General features: G+C 35.9%; 1 protein-coding gene across 9 annotated transcripts in view; it reads right to left on the reverse strand.

The window, feature by feature from the left end:
• LOC115216625 (protein sidekick-2-like) overlaps window positions 1-22,556 on the reverse strand; it is a 676,686-nt gene that overhangs the window by 597,713 nt on the left and 56,417 nt on the right. For 8 of the 9 annotated variants that reach the window (XM_036500685.1, XM_036500715.1, XM_036500703.1 and 5 more), the window contains exon 2: window positions 1,631-1,654. The exons of the other annotated variant lie outside the window; for it this stretch is intronic. In XM_036500685.1, the coding sequence (XP_036356578.1) occupies window positions 1,631-1,654 (24 nt within the window). The remainder of the gene's footprint in view (window positions 1-1,630; window positions 1,655-22,556) is intronic. 9 annotated transcript variants of the gene reach the window in all.

Raw genomic sequence — 22,556 nt, forward strand, 5'->3', positions numbered from 1 at the left:
CATAAAAAAGAGAAGAGTGCACTGGATAATATAGTTTGACATACAACTATTTCTGAATGAAAAAAGCAAGTTGATCATAGTTGGAATTTATTTGATGATAAGTCTACCAAATCAGAGGTGAATTGGGTAAAACACTATTATAACTACCACTAACAAGTTCACATTACCAGACTAAACTTTGACATAGTCCTCCAAACATTTGAGCCCCTTGATAACATTAATATCAGAAAATACCATTAACTCTTTTAGAAAATATGTCATAAATTAGACTGTTATTGGATATGCTCCATGCAACAGTCCAGTTTGATAGAAGCTGATTAAAGCTAACTGAAAGTAATAAAAACGACGATATATATTGAAGACACTTGTCTATAGTAAGGAAAGTATAATGTTTTATTTGGTTATTAATCAATGTTTTTATATAATCTTACTGCAGTATTGCATCTGCATATCATTTTGTTTCTGTTATTCCATTTCTATTCCAAAAACTACATTCATTAGTAATATCGATCTTAATTTTAAAAAACATGTGTCCTCTCCATATGAACTGTCATACTTTATGACTATGTGTATATATATATATATATATGTGTTAAACGATGATGATGATGATATATATATATACATACACACACATAAACAAACAAACAAACAAGATTGGTTTATTATATGTACTTCATGCCATCATATATGACCAGTAAAAAGAGAAAAAAAAGTTTCCAAATACACTAAGGGGTTAGTGAAATGCTTTGGTTTCATAACATTAATTAGATGAGACATTTTCTTCAAATAGAAAGTCTGTTTCATTCTTTTTATCCTCATCTTCACAATTGGGAAATGAGGCTTCAGTGATTCAACGCCATTGAAATGAAGCTTCAGGAATTCTTTGCACCTTGCCTCCGTGTAATACATATATTTTTCTCAGCTTCAATTACCCAACTACTCCAAACTTTTGCTTTCTGTGTGAAGTTAATTTGTAAGGGTTAGTAAAATCATGTAATTTTATTCCTATCTGTAAAAGCTTGGTGAAAAATGCTTGAAGTGGATTTGAACTCAAGAGCTAAGAGCTAGTATTTCAATACTCTTATCTGTTCAACAATTTCACTAGGACATAATTATGACATCTGGTATGGAGCTTGAGGTGATGGAGTTCAATTTCCAATATAATCCTATATTTTCATTATTAATTAACAAATAGCAGAATCCTACTTCATGCTTTTCCAATGAGGAATCTATCATGCAACTCTTTAAAAGAAATATATACATATTTAAACAAATTAAATAAATCTTTCAATTAATAAACTTAACCATTTACACATAGAGTGTGTTAAAGTATATTAATATAACTTTATTACACTTACCAAATGCTAATTTCAGAAGACAATGACTGTTAAAATTACCAATAGAATAAGTAATGGAAAAGCTAATAAAATTAAAATCTTCAATGAATGCAAACAATGATGATTATAATTGTAACTGAGTAAATCAGCAACACTATTATACATTTATATCAGTTGCAAAGTAAAGAACCGACAGTTACACATGCAGAATTTACATGCAAACCAGCGGCGAGCAAATTGTAGTAAGTAATAAAACAACAAACAGGCAAGGATCTATTCAGATAGCCTACCTTTGTGCAAAGATGTGATGTACTCTGTAAAAATGAATAAATTTGAATCAACAATTAAAGAGAGCAGACAATTTAATTGATCTATATTAACAATGGTTAGTGTGTGACAGCAGTAAACCAAAAACGAATGCTGGTACATATATATATGTATATATATATATATATTATATATATATATATATATATATATATATATTAATAAAGAAGACAACAGAATTATCAAGAGCAAAGCATATAAGGCATGGTAATAAAATGGAAAGAAAAAAGAAAAAGAAAACACGAAATCAACTCCCTGAAGAATAAATTCAAGATACGACAGTTTTTGTCTTACCTTGTACACAATTTTTCTTTACTAGAATGATATATGAGAACAGACTTGTGAATATAAAAGGAAGAAAAATACCAAAAATAGAACTGACAAGCTATATAATTATTTCAAACAAGAGAAATAAATAGCATTGTATATTAAATGTTTGACCATTCATAATTGGTGACATCCACTGATTAGAGATTAGTTCTATTACCATCAGAAAAACTGGAAATTTAAATTGCAGTCTTCAAATTTTCCCCCAGGGCATCACCAATGTTAGTCAAGTGAAATAGCTGTAACCAAGAATCAAAACCAGATTTATCTCCTATTCTACAATACTCATCAAAGTCGCACAGTGGAAGTTGTAATGTTTACTTCTACTCCCCACTCTCTCACAAACACACACGGTTACATACACACATACATTCACAATGGCATTGGACATTGTGTTCAAAGAGGGCTTTCTGGTGGTTGTCTATCTTCTTTTACCAGGGGATTTCTTTTATTCTGAGTGTATATAAATATATGAGAATTTTATAGAATATAGATTTTTCATTCTACTCAACAAAAATAAAAGAGGCGTGGAGGCTGGAAATTCCATTTATTATTGTTTGAAAGTGGCAAGACCTGAAATGACCATTTTGTTGTAGCACATAACAAAAGAGTGTGTGTGTATGTAAGTATGCATGTATGCAAGTATGTATGTAAGTATGTATGTATGTATGTTTGTATGCATGTATGTATGCATGTATGTATGTATGCATGTATGTAAGTATGTATGTATTTATGTGTGCGTGTATGTATGTATGTATGTATGCATGTATGTAAGTAAGTATGTATGTATGTATGTATGTATGTATGTATGTGTGTGTGTATGTGTGAGTGTATGTATGTGTGTATGTATGTATGTATGTATGCATGTATGTATGTATGTATGTGTGAGTGTGTGTATGTGTAAGTGTATGTATGTGTGTATGTATGTATGTGTGTGTGTAATGTGTATATATGAAAAAATTCACTCCCGAAGCCTTGGTTAGCTTGGGGTTGTGGTAAAAGAAACTTGCCCAAGATAGCTAAGCAAAAGCAAGAGAGGAAGATGTTTCTGCTCAGTTATCTGGCTTCACATTATAAATCCTTAAAATCCTTAAAAATGTTTTAGCCCGAAGGCCGTGGCCATGCCGGGGCACCACCGCTGTCTATCTTTTCTTTTTTTTTTCCCTTTGCTTAACTCTACTTTTAATTTACTACAGTGTCCCCTTTCATTGTTCTCATCTTTCCTCTTCCTTTCATTTTATTTTGCCATCTCTTTTCCCCCTATAACCCTTTAGTATTAAAACCAGCCATATCTGGCCAAAACATTCTGCTCGTTTCATGTTCAAGCTGGCCAGATCCAGACTCTCACACTTAACCCACAATGACATTCTAAAAACATACTATCACATCATTAAAATCTGAAATGCATGAGATAACGCATGATTAATTCAAAACAATGTGAATAAAATAAAGCTTTACATTTAACAGAATGATCTGATTGCTAAAGGGTTAAACACCAGCTAACTTGCACCATCACCCAGGTTATCTGCAATTGTCATCTGATCTAAAAGAAAGCTACTCAATCAAATATGGATTTTAAAGAAAATTTCATGGATGGATTTTCTGTTATCTGACAGATGTAAACAAGAAACTCTGAGTACAAGCCAAAAATTCTCACTTTTGAGAAAAAAAAAAATGTTATCCCACTACTGAGTACGTTTTTCTACATGACAGTTTACATTTGTGGGAACATATAATTGCCAGGCCCAGTCTGATCCAGCAGTAGAAACACTGCCAGATCAGACTGGGCGTGGTGCAGCCTTCTGGCTTCCCAGACCCCAGTTGAACCGTCCAACCTATACTAGCATGGAGAACGGATGTTAAACGATGATGATGATGATGATGATATACACACATACACAGATATACAAGTGTACACACATGTGTACTTTACTTTACTTTTACTTGTTTCAGTCATTTGACTGCAGCCATGCTGGAGCACCGCCTTTAGTCGAGCAAATCGACCCCGGGACTTATTCTTTTTGTAAGCCCAGTACTTATTCTATCGGTCTCTTTTGCCGAACTGCTAAGTGACGGGGACGTAAACACACCAGCATCGGTTGTCAAGCAATGCTAAGGGGACAAACACAGACACACAAACACACACACATATATATATATATATATACATATATACGACAGGCTTCTTTCAGTTTCCGTCTACCAAATCCACTCACAAGGCATTGGTCGGCCCAGGGCTATAGCAGAAGACACTTGCCCAAGATCCATGCAGTGGGACTGAACCCGGAACCGTGTGGTTGGTTAGCAAGCTACTTACCACACAGCCACTCCTGCGCCTATATATATATTAAAGATAAAAAGAGAAGCTGGAAAGTACCAACAAGAACATTTATATAACCACAATTGTTTCATCTCCAAGATGCACTGCCATAACAGTGAACATCATGCTATCATTTTATACATTGCTATGTGTCCATGGACAGGTTTGTGGGCTTTGCCCCATGTGCTGTTAGTTGTTCTATGTCTGAGTAGTGCTATGAGTGTGTGTGCATGTAAGTGCAAAGTTGACATGCTTCTATATGCTTGTGTGTGTATATAAGTGCTAAATGGAAGTCTCTGATGTGTACATGAGTATATCTGTGTACAAATGTGTGTGTGTGTGTGTGTATAATCATGTGAGTGTATAAGTGTATTTGCCTGCAGACATGTGAGACTATGGGTGTTAATGTACATTTGGATTTGTATGTCCTGTGGTGTGGGTGTGATGGGGCATGTGGGGGGGATCTTTAATTATTACATGTTTTTTTTCCTTATAAAATACACACATACAGGAGGAGTAAATCTCTGTATATAATAACACATTAGAGAGTTGAAAATCTTCAGGTTAGGGGAGTGGTCAGACTCTATAAATGACAAATGCAGGAGATAAATCAAACAATTTCAGCAGCTCTAAATTTTGTGAAGCAAAGACAATGTGACAAAAAGTGAATCTTGCTTTAAAAACCAATAGGTGAAAACATGAAAGGGTTATCAAGTACATTGGTCTTAAACATCAGTGTTACTGACTAGAGAATTGCAATAAATAGTCGGAAACTGAAGACAGACCTCTTGAACACCTGCCTGTATACTAAACTTGTTATCAAAGTGAAAATGTATTGGCGACAACAAAAGCCTTGAGACAAGATACAAACATATAAATTAAGATATTTCTTATTATACTGTAATGTTATTTTTTCATTTCTTTGTTTTATGTCTATTTGTCTATAGTGGCAAAGATTAGACAAATACATATTATTGAGGCCTTGTTTTTATAGTCAGATGACTTTTTTGTTACTAACCCTTTTCAGTTATTCAAGTATAAGAGTTTCCATTCTATGTGTTTTTGAAAATGCAGATCTATCAGACATTTCGTTAATAAGGAAATGTTAAAAATCACTACAGCACAGTGAATTTTGAAAGCCGGTCTGAATGTAAACATTCCTCAAAAAGAATATATAAGAATATACACAGGCATTTACATTTACTATGCACATGCATATACAATGGGCTTCATACAGTTTCCATCAAAGTCACTCACATCAAAGACACAAAACCACACACATACTAAAATATTTGAACTCTTGCTGATCAAACTAATTTTAGCAAGTCATAGTAAGAATACAGTGGAACAGTTTACAGTTGCCCATAACAAGATTGAAATTTAACCCCACAAGTTCATTACTGCTCACTGATTATACTTTTACTGCTTGTAGAAATGACAATTTCATATATAGAGAACTTATTTATGACAAAGCAAATTAAAGCACAGAATTTAAATAACTTGACCATGGACAGTAAACGGTTTGATTTCAGCCACAGACTGTGGACTAAGGTTTAGTTGTTTTATTTGCTTTTGGACTATATCAGTATAATATCAGTATAACGATAAAACATCTTTAATGGACATGTCAAAGGCTGATTTTAAGGTGTCCATCTTGAATAGTTTAGGTTGACAGTAATCATTTCCATACTAAAGTGAGTTATATTCTGACTCTATTCTATTGTTCTTTTCAAATAATGACTCAGAAAATTAGTCAGCAGACACACACTGAGTCTGGTGGGAAGAAGCAGAGGGGGGTAGTCAACAGCTACAGTAACTGACAGCCCTTTAGCCAGAAGTCTGACACCCCCTCCCCATAATCAACACTATAGCTGTGATCAATTAATAATTTCCTCATTAATAATTTACCATTTATAGGAAACAAGTGTATTGAATGATTTCACCATATGACAAAGTAATTAAAAAGATTATTAAAAGAAATTCTTGTATCCACCTCTACTTTTTATATTTTAGTCACTGTGACCACAATACTCAATTAGTTGTTTGAGCTTCACTGAGTAAATTAAGAGAAAACAGCAAATCAGGAGTATGTTGATTATATTATGTTGACAAAATATAATTGAATAATTTGAAAGAGAAGAGAGAAAAAAAGTTACATATCAATATAATTTCTATTGCTTGAGAGTGTATCTAATTGCTTATTTTCACTTGTTAATCCAAACAGCAGTAACATAAGCATCTGTGCATAGTTTAGTGAAATGAACCATGAGACAAGAAAATAAATACACAGACACAAAAAAAGAGAGAAAAAAAAGAAAGACTATGTGGATGGGTGGAATAATTATTTTTATAAGTTACAGCTACATGCATCTGAGAATTTGTGCAATAGGATAAAAAATAGAAAAAAAAAACTGAAAATATGGACATTTGTTTATTTAACAGACAAAGAAAAGCTTCCATTGATTTGTATTTCTCTTTCAACATACTTTTTTTTATGTCTGTGTTTCCTGTTACTGGTATATTATAGGGCTAACTTAGATGTTAGCATACATGGTCATGAAAATACTAGCCATTCCACCAAATAGAGAACAATTTTCATAGTTCTAATTATTCACTTATGATGAATGTGATGGAATGTTTTCTATTATTATTATTTTCATTTTATTCACTTACTTTTTTTTTGTTTTTCATTTGCTTTTTAGCTTTTGTTTTTGTTTTTGCAATATACAAAAGCATTGCAGTTGTTTAGTCTCAAAACAGCTCTGATCTATTTGATCATGTCTGCCTTGGGGCTAAAAAACTGAAATTTATGATCAAAAGTGTTCCAGCTATGACTCTCCATGTCTTTTTGTATACCAAGAGCTACATTATCTAAAATGTCCTGCATTTTTTTTTTTTTTTTTCATGAAGGTATGGTGTGATTTAAGAGACATTTGGTAGCTATTTCTATCAAGTGATCAATGAGACTGCCCTACCTGACCAAGTCCCCTAAAAAGCAAAATCTGTGACAGTCACACAGGCAGAAGATGCTGAAGCAAGTTGAGAGTGAGGGTCAATTAACCAAGAAAAATAAAATGAAGAGAGAAACGTGCCTAGGTAGTGGCAGCAGCAATGGAGACTACTGACGCGCCACCTGCTGTATAGGTGGAAGAAGCAGGGCAGCAACAACAACTGGTGTTCACATGAGATAGATGAGATGGTGACACACAGCTATGGCATCTGACATGTACACTCCCTATGAGGCTTTTAGATGTGTGATTCTATCAATAAACAGAAGCAAAGTGTGTAACATCTACAAATAGTCTTTGATAATCTCATCCAAATGACATTTTCATGACTTATATTTGTTATTTCAAACTCCTAACTTTTCATTTCTTCAGATTTAATGAAATAAGTTGATTTAATAATTCAGTGATTGGCAAAGTCATTAGAGCATGTGACAAAATAGAATTATTTAGTTATGAGTTCAAGTCCTGTCTAGATCAACTTTGCTTTCATTCTTCTGAAACCAATAAAATAAAGTACCAGGCAAATTCTAAGCTTGATTTAATATTCCTTTAAATCTTCCAAGATTTGAATGGAATTGTAACATGATTACAACCACTCTTAGAGAAATTTATTTGATGTTGTGCCTGGTCAAAAGAAATCAATATCTTCAATGATTCCTACATGAACTTTAAAAAACAAAAAGGAAAACAAAAATTTATATCTTAATTGCAGAAGGTGCCTTTTTACTTTCTGAAACCTTTTTTTCTTTTTTTATAATTAATATTGAAGACATAAAAGCACTAGACTAAGTAAACTAAACCAAAACAAATTTATGTAACTTTTTCAAAGGAAAAACCAAAGTCTTGTGATCTTATCCACCATACCTCAACACTCAGAGCACCTTTACATAATCACTGCTGGCCTTTGCTATGCAACAAACCATATCAGATGTTAAATTTTGGAGATTTCCATACCCTAATATGAAACGAAGACCACTCAACTACAGCAGTGATATTGGCAAGAGAGATACAAGAAGTTGAGGACCTACCAAAGCTAATTGGGGCCAGAGATTCCTGACACGGTACTATGAAATGTATCTTGGTTGTGACTGCTTAAAGAGGACATTCTCACTTAACCTGCTAGAAATAAAGGTCACATCTAACCAACCCCAAAACAGGCAATGTTAAATTATGTAGTTGCAGATATACAAAAAAAAGAAATTATAATGGTCATAGATGTAATGGTTTTAATAATAAGTTAGATCCCTCACTGTTGACCAGAGACTGAACAAAAAACATAGTTCACAAGTCTAGCATATCTACAAGAACACACGTTCAATTCTACATTTTGAGTATATGATGAAGGCATATACTTTTATTCTTTTCTATACTTGTTTCAGCCATTGAAGGTTTAATGATCAAACTGGCCCTAGTATTTGTTTTAAATCTACCACTTACTCCATCAGTCTTTTCTTTTTTTTTTTTTTGCAAACCATTAAGTTACAGGGATGTAAACAAACCAGAACTTGTTGTGCAGTGCACATGTATACGTGCACACACACACACGTATGATGGGCCGGCATACAGTTCTTATCTACCATATTCACTCAGAAAGCATTTGTTGGTCCAAGGCTACAGTTGAAGACACTTACCCAAGGTGCCAAAGAGAGGGCCAGAGCCCTAAACCACAAGGTTGCAAAATAAGCTTAACCACATACAGCAATAACTGTGCCACACAATTTTTGCCCAACCAATTTCCTTCACAGGGCACTTTCTAAAGTTGCGAAGTAACGGGATTGAACTTGGGACATCAGGATTGCAATGTGAACCTTGCAACCATTTGAACATGCCTGCATCCATTTTACTTCAATAATCTAGAAGCAATGCAATACTAAGTTTACCAGAATTATTACTGAAGTATCAAGAAACAACAATTAAGCAACAGTTGTTTTAATATAGAGCTAATAATGGTTATTGTTAAGAGAGTTTGAAATTTGCCAGAGCCAGTATTAAGGTTTTGGTTTCTTGTAAACATAAATTTCTCAAATCTTTCCGTTTTAGTTGAAATAGTTCTAGATAAACAAATAGTCAAAACACAATTAAAAAAGCAGAAATAATTTATCTACAAAATGGAAGCATATCCCATAACACTTTAATTACCGAAACGTAAATAACTGAGATAGTACGGTGTTACTCATTGGATTGAAACATGTACTGATAACTCAAAAGTATACATGAATGTATGAAATTATATGCTTTAATGTATGTATGTGGACATTGTGCTCCCGCTCTCTCTCTCCCTATATATGTATGTATGTATAGTTGAAATTTACAGAAAAACAAAAGATGAAGACAGGTGTATAAACAACAAGCAGGTGTATTAGGTTGAAGCTCAGGAAGGTGAGAAAGTCTTTTATGTTTCAAGTCTACACTCTTCAACAGACAGGAACATGAGGAAATAAACAGAGAGAATAAAAAACTTTTGGAGTTAGCGGTCAATTGTGGCGACTGGTTGACCAAAGGTAGTTAGTCAGGAGAGCTAGGAACAAGGGGAGATAATAAAGTACTGGTGATCCCAAAACAAAGGTGGGCTTGTGTGTGAGTGTGTAAGTGTGTGCATGTGGATAGGCGCTGGTGACTTTGATGCATGGATGTGTGCGTAAGTTTGTGCATCTGTAATGTGTGTGTGCTGGGAAGTGATCAGTGCTAGTGTGTACAGAGTGGTGTGAGGATGATGTGATGCGGTGTGGTGCTGTTGGGATGTGAGGATGGGGTGTGGGTTTGGGTGAGGATGTGGGGTATGTGGGAGTGGGATGTGTGGGGTGGATGGAGGGGTAGCAATGAAGGGAGAAGGAGCAAAGAGAGAAGATTAAATCCTGTTCCCAGTGAAGGTGGGAGTCAGGATGGCCCCTGTGCAAAGACAATCCGAACACATACAAGTGTTGTAATGAATGACCAGCAGAGTAGAAATGGTGTGAGACCAGGAGACTAAATTATATACATATATATGTATATTGCTTTTCTAGATCCTGAGGCAAGTATATGTGTGTGTATCACAACTGTCTGACAAATGGCAACTTGAAACTCTGAGTAACATTTCAGTGATAATTTTGCGACTGTAATAAAAAGTATATAACTCTACCTTTGGTATTCGAGTACTATTTTTTCCACCTTGTTTTACACTAATGTGTTCAAATGTATATATATATGTATGTATCTGTAAGAGTGTATGAATACAAATAAAAATAGACACACACACATATGTGCATGGTTGCATGTATGCACATGGCTGCATAACACTATGTGTGTATGTGTGTGCATATATATATAATATATATATATATATATATATATAAGGTTCTATATGTGGATGGTTTTCTATATATATAGAAAAGCATCCACATATAGAACCTTAAACACACACACATACACACACCACAACACACATATATATATATATAATACATAGAGTGTAAATTTGCATGCATATATGTATCTAAGACATGTGCATGTGTGTCATATGGTATTAAAACATCTATACACATCATTTACGTCAGTGTAAGCACCTAATATCTCTGCTTATATGTATACATGCCTTTTCCTTCTGCATGTGTATGTATATATATATATATATATTTATATATATATATATGATGCAGCCTTCTGGCTTCCCAGATACCGGTCGAACCGTCCAACCCATGCTAGCATGGAGAACGGAAGTTAAACGATGATGATGATGATTATACATACATACACATATGTGAATATATGCATGATATAAATGTATGTGTGTTTGTGTGCGTGTGTACATAAATATATATATTATATATATATATATTATATATATAATATATATTTGTGCGTGTGTCTGTGCATGTATTGGGGCATGCTTGTGTTTGCAAAGGTAAATGTATCTACAATACACAATTGAAGAGATTACACATACATACATACATATATATATATATATATATAAATGGTCGGCTACATTTCAGGAGCATCAAAGAAAGACAACTGATAAAAAGACAATAAAATTGTTAATCACAAAATTATCTCATACGTCTGTATTAACAGCCTTTCTGGCAACATTTTATCTCACTGTCACCTCCTGTTCTGTTGTGTGTTAATTTCTCCCATCTGCTACCAAATATAACATGCCCATCATGTTAGTCTAGACATCCCCATTACAGGGAATTCTGTCATTTTTTCAACATGATACAGTTACATATAAATTTATACTTGAACAGAAACAAGTATGTTTCTCTTGACAGCCTTTTCATGGTTGTATAACATGCTAAAATAGCAGTCAAGGCTCTCTCAAATCACACTTTACTGTTCTTACAAGAAAAAACCGACACATTGATAATAATGTGTTCTTGGTTTCCTTACACAAAATGAAAAACAAAGAAAAAAAATTGATAGAACATGGTTAGAATGCCTATAATCATAATTTTGCTCCATCAGGATTGGCCTGGACCTAAACAATGACTAATCTTGAAGAAAGATTATTAAAAGTAAATACTAATGTAATATACATGTTTGTGTGAATGCATATTTGTATATGTTTATGTAGGTGTAATGTATCATCATCATCATCATTTAACAACCATTGTCCATGCTGGCATGGGCTGGACGGTCTGACAGGGCTGGAACAATCTGATTTGGCATGGTTTTCTATGGCTGGATGCCCTTCCTAATGCCAACCACTCCGAGAGTGTAATGAGTGCTTTTATGCGCCACCAGTACAGGTACCATTTGCATGACACTGGTATCTGCCACGACTGCAATTTTGCTCAGCTTGATGGGTCTTCTTCTAAAGCATAACATAACGCCAAAAGGCCTTGGTCATTGCCCCCATGAAGCGCAACACCCGAAAGGAACTCTGTCACTTTGGCTCCATGAGGCCCAATGCTCAAAAGGAACTTGGCCACCTCACCTCCATGAGGCCTGCTTGAAAGAAACTCAGCCACCTTACCTCCGTGAAGCCCAACACTTAAAAGGAACTCAGTATGTTGGTAGATATTTGTACGTGTCTTATACACTCAGCTAGAAGCATTATACAACCAAACTAGATGCTTATACACATACAAACATACTTCCACAGCCAAAGTCACATCTACACACATGCTCACCAACACCCACTCACATAAATATGAGAAGTAACAGAGTGAAAATAAATTGAATTGTTATATTCGCATATACGTATTTATGTATGTGTGTATGTATGTGTATATATATATATATATATATATATATATACATATATGCATACATACATACACACACTTGTATGTATATATGTGTGTGTGTGTGTGTGTGTGTGTATGTGTGAGAAATGTTAAGAAATTTACATGAAGCATAATAAACATTTATGAAATGTCAAAGTGGCACAGAAATAAATTTTGAATGACTTTCAAAATTCATAAGAAAACAGTATTTGACAATTGTCAGAAAATACATTCTTTCTTCTTTAAGTCCTGTCTGTATTGTATAAATAGAAAGGCAGCACCATCATATCATACAGAGGGATGGAAAAAGCGGAGAAGTGGAAGGTAGAGACAAGGAAGAGGTGAGAGGGAGGTGGTGACAATAATTGGGAAAGAGAGAGAGAGAGAGAGAGGTTTTAATACAGAAAACTAGAGTGGGAGAAAAGATGAGGAGGAAGTTATAACAAGATATGAGAAAGGAAGGGGGAAAAATTGAAAAGAAAGAAAATTAGTTGGAAAAAGCTGGAAAGGAGGAAAAGTAGGGAAAGTGGAAAGGGTAGGGCAGGAGATGAAGGTGAAGAAAGAATGGGAAACTGAAATAAAGAACCAAAATGATAGGAAATACTAATTAAAAGGTAGAAGAAAGAAAACAAGTTGGGGGGGGGAGTAAAAAAGAGATTTAACTGACAGGTAAAAGAATATTTTTGGTTATTTAGTTTCAGGACAAGCCTGATCAAGTGCAGCTCTGATGAAAAAGACATTCTAACCATGACAATCATTATCTTTATTTTCTACTTGTTTCACTCGTTAGACTATGGCTATGCTGGGGCACTGCCTTGCTTGAAGAATTTTAGTTGAACAAATCAACCCCAGTTCTTTTTTTTTCTTTTTAAGCCTGGCACTTTGATCCTATTGGGCTGTTTTACCAAACTGCTAAGTTACAGGGATGTAAACACACCAACACTGGTCGTCAAGTGGCAGTGGGGGACAAACACAGATACAGAAACACACACAACTTACATATGTGTGTGTATATTATATATATATATATATATATATATATATATATATATATATATATATACATACAAACATATATACATACATATATATATATATATACATACATACATGCATGCATACATACATACATACATACATACATATATATATATATATATGTGTGTGTGTGTGTGTGTGTGTGTGTGTGTGTGTGTGTACATGACAAGCTTCTTTCAGTTTCTGTGTACCAAATCCACTCACAAGGCTTTGGTTGGCCCAAGACTTTAGTAGAAGACACTCAAGGTACCATGCATTGGGACTGAACCCAGAATCATGTGAAAGGGAAGCAAACTTATAACCAGACAACCATTTTTTCAAAGTGTCTCTTTGACATTAGTCTGTATGAATGAGCCAGCAGTCCTTGAGATCTGAGGCAATTTGGTTGCTGTTCCTGATAAGTTGAGAAACCTCCACCTCCACCACCTCCACATCACCCCACAAAAAAAAAAGAAAAGGGGAGGGAAAAAAAGAGAAATCGGAGGATAAATTTGTTTATACATCACAGCCAGTTCTTACACAGGACACTATCGTCAGTGTTCTGCAATTAACCAAGCGAGTGAAAAATAGGATAGAGTAAAACTGTAGGAAAGACATGGGCGAACACAACAACAACAACAAAAAAGCAACATTATATTCAAGATTTCATAAAGTCACACACACACATAAGGCCATTATAGCACAAAAGAAGTCTGTCTCTACAGATTGGCACATTAGAGACAGATATACTGGAAATGGTTTTAGGTTTCCTCTGGTTGTTTTGTGTATCACATCTTCTGGACAATGGCATCATTGGATGGAGGTTTTCAACAAGCCAATCACTAGTTTGCTGCCTTTCACGATGATGGTGACAAGGGAATGTCAGTAAAACTTGAGTAGAACAAATATCTTAAGGGACTTTGAAGCACTACTTTATTGATTTCTTCAATAATGTTTACATCTTTCATCAATATATATATATATATATATATATGTGGAGGCGCAATGGCCTAGTGGTTAGGGCAGCGGACTCGCGGTTGTAGGATCGCGGTTTCGATTCCCAGACCGGGCGTTGTGAGAGTTTATTGAGCGAAAAGACCTAAAGCTCCACGAGGCTCCGGCAGGGGGTGGTGGCGATCCCTGCTGTACTCTTTCGCCACAACTTTCTCTCACTCTTTCTTCTGTTGGCCTGCTCGCTTAGCCAGCAGGGTGGCGTCATTTGAAGGCTAAAACAATGCGAAGCGCATTGTGACCAGCGATGTGTAACAACATCAGATGGCCTGGTCGGTGACGGTGATATATATATATATATATATATATATATACATTTATAGATGCATGTACATTCATGCATGCACACACGTCTACACATGTCTACACATATATACACACACACACATGAATCCATACATGAAGGTGCATGGCTCAGAGGTTAGAGTGTCAGGCTCATAATCATGAGGTAGTGAGTTCGAATCCCAGACCAGGCTGTGTGTTGTATTCTTGAGCAAAACACTTTATGTCATGTTGCTCCAGTTCACTCAGCTGTAGAAATGAGCTGCAATGTCACTTGGCTAACGTTGGTGGCATGGAGAGGTGGGGCTGGGTCGCATGGGTGACTACTGGTCTTCCATAAACAACCTTACATGGATTGTGCTTTGGAGGGTAACTTTTTAGGTGCAATCTCATGGTCAATCCTGACCAAAAGGGGGTCTTTACCCTTTATACACACACACGAACATATATATATATACACACATATATACACTAGCTGAATAGTCTGTTGTTGCCAGGCAATTTTTACAATAGAATGTCTTATATAAATTTTTATTTATTCCATATCAGAGTATGCATTCCCTGACAGAAGCCTCTTGATCAGGACAGATTTGTGCAATTTTTCACCAAAAAAATTTGAGGATTTTTTTCCTTTTTAAATTATTAATATGTCTGTTCAACCATTTCACATGACTTCATTCAATAAAACTTCAGAAATTCTTACAACTTGGTCATCATAATACTTTGCTTTTGTTTGTTTAATAAAAGTTCCTCCTCCTAATGATTTTGCTTTCATTTTGTGATAGACAGCTATCATACAGAAAATGCCAGCTTCCAAATTTTGTTTTCTGATTAGGTAAAATTGATTAAACTTTAAAACCACAGTAATATTTTTCTGCAACTTTTTGGAACAAATAAATGCAAAATCGGATATAATATGGAAAATTATTTCAGTATACCAAATTTGGAAATTTTGACAATTTTAAAATTTCATAATATATGACAGTAACAGGGAAAACCCCATAAGAGTAGAGAGACAAACAGTTATAGGACATCACACACACACACACACACACATTTACAAATGTACACACGAGTTTAAAATGGTGTATAGGAGACATATGTATGTATGTATGTATGATGTATGTATATATATATATATATATATATATATATATATATAAGCCTTGACTTGCTTCCGTGCCGGTGGCACATAAAATGCACCAATCCGACCGTGGCCGTTGCCAGCCTCGCCTGGCACCTGTGCAGGTGGCACATAAAAAGCACCCACTACACTCACGGAGTGGTTAGCATTAGGAAGGGCATCTAGCTGTAGAAACACTGACAGATCATACTGGAGCCTGGTGCAGCCTTCTGGCTTCCCAGATCCCCAGTCGAACCGTCCAACCCATGCTAGCATGGAGAACGAACGTTAAACAATGATGATGATGATGATATATATGTATGTATGATGTATGTATGTATATATATATATATATATATATATATATATATGTATGTATGTATGATGTGTACAGATGAGTGTTTCTTTGTGATGGACAGCAGACAAGCCACCTACCCCCTCTCTCCTTAAAGTTACGTATTCCTCATCCCTACTTTCTGTGTATGTGTGTGTTGTATCAGTGTATTTACAAAAGTATGTATGCAAAGTTGCATGAATATTGGTTTGTAGGTTTAGGCACTAAGAGGATAACAGACGAACAGACAGAAATTGCAATATATACACACACACACACACACATATATACACATACATATAAATATATACATATACACACATACATATATCTAACAGCTACTTTTCAGAAGCTAACCATTTTAACTGACCCTCTGTATATAACTTCTTCATCTCTCGTGTAATTTTCGTTAAGATAATTAATTGTGTCTTGGCTTGTTTAATTTCTCATTTCTTTGGTTTAATTTCTCATCCCCCATGAACACTCTGAATGTATATTACTATTATTATTATTATTATTATTATTATTATTATCATTATTATTATTATTATTATATTATTATTATTATTACTACTACTACTACTTTCGTTCCTTGTACTATCTTCCCAAATTAAACTTGCTTCTGGTTGCAGCTTATCTATTTAGAAATTCTTATCCCATGTGCTCCCTTCCATTCCATTCTGTTCAGCTCTGTTCCATGCAGTTCCTTCCACATATTCTTGCCCAGTCGCCAAATGTTGATGATACATCGCTAAGTTAAGATTCACTCGTTTTGTTTTCAATCTTTCATATATTCATTCGCCATAAACACTGTAAATGTATTGTTTACTAACAGCTACTTTTCAGAAGCTAACCATTTTAACTGATCCCTCAATATATAACTTCTTCATCTCTCATGTAATTTCGTTAAGATAATTAATTGCCTCTTGGCTTGTTAAATTTCCCATTCGCCATGAACACTCTGAATGTATATTATTATTATTATTGAGTAAGAGAGCAATGCATGCCATCAAAGTGACACTGGGGTAAAATATACAAAGCCCAGTATACCCATCATGACTACCCGTCTGATAAGGGTACACCAGGAACATGCATCACAACCATATGTGCACGACATGGTAATCCCATAACAAGATAAACAGCGCATGACCTTGCAGGTGGGGCCCAGTTAGAATTTTTCTTCTGGTCGAGTAGCCCATCCCACTCAATGAGGGTTGTTTAAGGATGTTGAACGAAACACCCATGTTTCCAGGGTGAATTATTCAAACCCTAAAGAATCCCTCTCAACACATGGCTATGATGCTCCTCCACTACTTCTGCTCGTGATCAGAGATGCACATATCGTCAGCTACTAAGGGACATGCTCAACTGGTTACGGTCAAACAACTCACAAGCAAATCTGTGGTACTGAGCAGAATATTTGCTGTAGCCCATCTTTTATACCAAGACAAAACAATGTACATGATAATACTTCCAATCAGTTAAGATCAGAAGCCATTAGAGCCACTGCCTGATACTGGATCAGGGCATTTATTATTATTATTATTATTATTATTATTATCATTATTATTATTATTATTACTACTACTACTACTACTACTTTCGTTCCTTGTACCATCTTCCCAAATTAAACTGTTTGTGGTGCACCTGCCCTCTCCTGCCCCTAACACCAATACTGGATATCTCTATCTCTATCTTCCTACCATCTACACCAGTTATCTCTCTCTCTCCTCCCACCACCATTACCTGAGTCTCTTCTCTCAATCCTCACTGGACTGTTCTCTATATATTACCTGCACTCTTTCTCTCTCTCTCTCTCTCTCTCCTAGAACAAATGCAACTAGCTCAGCTGCCCACCTACTTAACCAGCTATCTTTTGTTTCATTTTGTCTAGAAATTTGTCACCACCATTACCAGATGTCTCCTCTCTCAATCCCCTCTACTCACTAGTGCTGCTCTCTATATTACCTGCACACTCTCTCTCCTGGGACAAATGCAACTAGGTTAACTGCCCACCTACTTAACCAACTTGTTTCATCTCGTTCCGTCTAGAAATATGCCAACAAGTACCCAATAATTTTCCATGTACATATCAAGTGAAGAAGAAAGTTAATGGCTGTACATGATTCAAGGAAGTGTTGAAAGATTTTCCCAGAGCACATTGAGGAATGTATGCACCAAGTTCTGGGGTCATCTTGAGGCTGCAGTGGAAGCTGAGGGTGACTATTTTGTGTAAAGTTATCTCCTAGCCATGTTCTAGTTTGTATTTTTTGAATTAAAAAAAAATACTTTTAGATTTCAATGGGATATTTGTTTTCCTTTTATGCCAATTGTCAAATTTATCCTGAACATCCTGTATGGATGGAAGTACTCCGTCGGTTACGACGACGAGGGTTCCGGTTGATCCGAATCAACGGAACAGCCTGCTCGTGAAATTAACGTGTAAGTGGCTGAGCACTCCACAGACACGTGTACCCTTAACGTAGTTCTCGGGGATATTCAGCGTGACACAGAGAGTGACAAGGCCGGCTCTTTGAAATACAGGTACAACAGAAACAGGAAGTAAGAGTGAGAGAAAGTTGTGGTGAAAGAGCACAGCAGGGATCACCACCATCCCCTGCCGGAGCCTCGTGGTGCTTTAGGTGTTTTCGCTCAATAAACACTCACAACGCCCGGTCTGGGAATCGAAACCGCGAGTCCGCTGCCCTAACCACTGGGCCATTGCGCCTGTATATACACACATACACCAAGAGGATGGATGGGCTCTGGCACAGCTCATCTACCAAATTTCATACATAAAGAGTTGCATTCAAACTTAGAACTCCAGTTTCACAGTGAACTCTTTCAACCATAGAGCTATATATATATATATCTTTCTTTCACTCTCTCTGTATCCTTGTGTGTGTGTATACGTCTGCATGTGTGTACATATGCATGTGTATGTCAATGCCCATGTATAGACACATTCATTTTTAAGCTGATTTTCTTTTCTGGCATAATAGTGGTTTCTTATTTAACTATAATACTTTCTCTTCTTATTCCACAAGGACAACTTCATTTAACTATTTCTCTCAAGCTTTTCTTTAAATGTGTGCATATGGATACTTGTGTGTGTGTGTGTGTGTGTTTGTGTGTGTGTGTGTAGGAAGCCATTTCACTCAAATCATTAATTTAGCTTTCTATACAGAGATCATATGCTTTCAATTCCCCATAAGCTGATAATCACCAACAACTAAGAAACTAAGTGGTCAAATTCCCCAAACAAGTCACAACGAGTATGACTTCATTTATAAATGTTTCTTCTTGAAGCTATAAAATGCAGTGTTTTATATTTTATGAGGAATGGTGGTACCAAGTGTGAGCACACAAATTGGAGATGTATTTTATGCCACCCTAGCTCTATCTTTATGGTATCTGTTTCCTAATAAAAGACATGGATTTGGGACTAAACAACAGCTATAAATGTTGAGCTAGGAAACCCAACAAATCATTGGTTTCGGGATAAGCAATAAATATCTAAAAGTCCCAGAAAAAGTAACGTAAAATAAAAGGACTTTAATAGTAGTGAAATAATTAAAATGTGTGACAAGTAACCGTTGAGATCTTTACAAAAATCGAAGATACCCCTTTCCAATATGCTTTTCATAAGTTTCTCTCTACATGTTAACTAGCCCAAGCTGGGAAGGAAACGTAATGGTTTGTACAAATTACTTTAAATTTTAACAACAAAATTCGCCTGCTGTCACCACTATTATAACAATGCCTTAAATATCTAAAGTGAAGGAGAGGGCATAGTTGATGAAATTCTATATCAGTACATGAATTATACTTAACATTATAATAACCCTGGAGGGATGGAAGGCAAACTTAAACCCTGTGGGATAATGGAAGCATGAAACTGGATACATCATAATATTTAGCATTGCACTTTACCATTTTTGCTTTGGTGTTATTAACAATACAGATTTGTAATATTAGAACAACCAGAAATTTTTGATGAGAATTGTAGTTGAGTTAAATGGCCACCGTAGTAGCTGACTAGTATTTATCTTAACAAAACCACAAAAATTAAATGTAATGTCAACCATGGGAAGATCTGTGCATAGAATTACACTATATACCTCTAGGCACTTATTCCATTATTTTACTATTTGATAACCACCTGATAATAACAATAATAATAATCCTTTCTACGATAGGCACAAGGCGTGAAATTTGGTGGGAGGGGGGCAGCTGATTAGACTGACCCTAGTATGCAACTGGTACTTAATTTATTGACCCCAAAAGGATGAACGGCAAGACAGAATTTGAACTCAGAAATACCGCTAAGCATTTCACCCAGCATGCTAATGATTCTGCCAGTTCGCCACCTTGATGATAATAATAATAATAATAATAATAATAATAATAATAATAATAATGATAATAATAATAATCCTTTCTGCTATAGGTACAAGGCCTAGAATTTTTGGTTAGTCAATTACATTGAACCCCAATACTCAACTCCTACTTTATTTTATCAACCTCAAAAGGATGAAAGGCAAAGTTGATCTTGGTGGAATTTGAACTAAGATTATAAAGATGGAAGAAATGCCACGAAAGCATTTTCCCCTGCATGCTGATGATTCTGCCAGCTCACCACCATGATGATGATGATGATGATGATGATGATAAGAGACCGTTTGAGCAGGATGGGCTACTGGACCTGAAGAAAATCTTAACTAAAAATATTTAAATCTTTTAAATAGGCGCAGGAGTGGCTGTGTGGTAAGTAGCTTGCTAACCAACCACATGGTTCCGGGTTCAGTCCCACTGCGTAGCACCTTGGGCAAGTGTCTTCTGCTACAGCCCCGGGCCGACCAATGCCTTGTGAGTGGATTTGGTAGACGGAAACTGAAAGAAGCCTGTCATATATATGTATATGTGTGTGTTTGTGTGTATGTGTTTGTCCCCCTAACATTGCTTGACAACCGATGCTGGTGTGTTTACGTCCCCGTTACTTAGCAGTTCGGCAAAAGAGACCGATAGAATAAGTACTGGGCTTACAAAAGAATAAGTCCAGGGGTCGATTTGCTTGATTAAAGGCGGTGCTCCAGCATGGCTGCAGTCAAATGACTGAAACAAGTAAAAGAGTAAAAGAGTAATCTTTCAAAATTGCAAATCTTAGATCAAACTTGTGATGAAGTGTTAATTCTCAGTATTTGTTCTTTCTTTGCAGTATTTCATTATTACTCATAAACAACGCCCACAGCAGAATGTCCAGTTTGTGGTTTCTTTAGGTCTCTTGGTGAGACTTGGAACAGTTCATCATCATCATCGTTTAGCGTCCGCTTTCCATGCGGTGCAACTGGGGTCTGGGAAGCCAGAAGGCTGCACCAGGCCCAGTCTGATCTGGCAATGTTTCTACGGCTGGATGCCCTTCCTAACGCCAACCACTCCATGAGTGTAGTGGGTGCTTTTTACGTGTCACCGGTACAGGTACCAGATGAGTGTGGCAAACGGCCACGATCGGATGGTGTTTTTTATGTGCCACTGGCACAGGGGCCAGGCGAGGCTGACAACAGCCACGAACGGATGGTGCTTTTTACGTGCCACCAGCATGAGGCCAGTCGGGGCGGTGCTGGCAATGGCCACGATCGGATGGTGCTTTTTACGTGCCACCGGCACAGAGGCCAGGCGCAGCTGGCAATGGCCACGATCGGATGGTGCTTTTTACGTGCCACCAGCAGCAACAACAATGAAAGCAACACCAGTGTTGTTGTAGTTTCTACTTTAAGTACAAGAGTAGCAATTTTGAGGGGAGAGGGTTAGTCAATTACACCAACCCTCAGTACATAACTGGTACTTAATTTTATCAACTCCAGAGGGATAAGATACAAAGCTGGCCTTGGCAGGATTTGAATTCAGAACATGTTGTGATGTGACTAAACAAAACAAGACATATTGCTTAGTACTTTACCAATATTGAAACTACATTACCATCAATAAAATAATATTTAGATAAATCACAGGTGTGATAGTTAACAAAATTGTTGCAATGTTCACCAAGAAACTTCACAAGAAAGATAATATATTACTGAAGAGAAAAGAATAGAAAGGAATAATAATGTAACGTCAATTGGAAAAACATGTTTGTAATTTTGAAAGATAAAAGCTGGATATAATATCATTTAGAATGTAGACTTCAGAACTTGTTTAAATGTTTACCAAGAAACTTCACAAGAGCAATACATATTACATAACAAGAGAATAGAAAGAAA

This window comes from Octopus sinensis, linkage group LG1, assembly GCF_006345805.1.
Source record: "Octopus sinensis linkage group LG1, ASM634580v1, whole genome shotgun sequence".
Classification (NCBI taxonomy): Eukaryota; Metazoa; Mollusca; class Cephalopoda; order Octopoda; family Octopodidae; genus Octopus; species Octopus sinensis.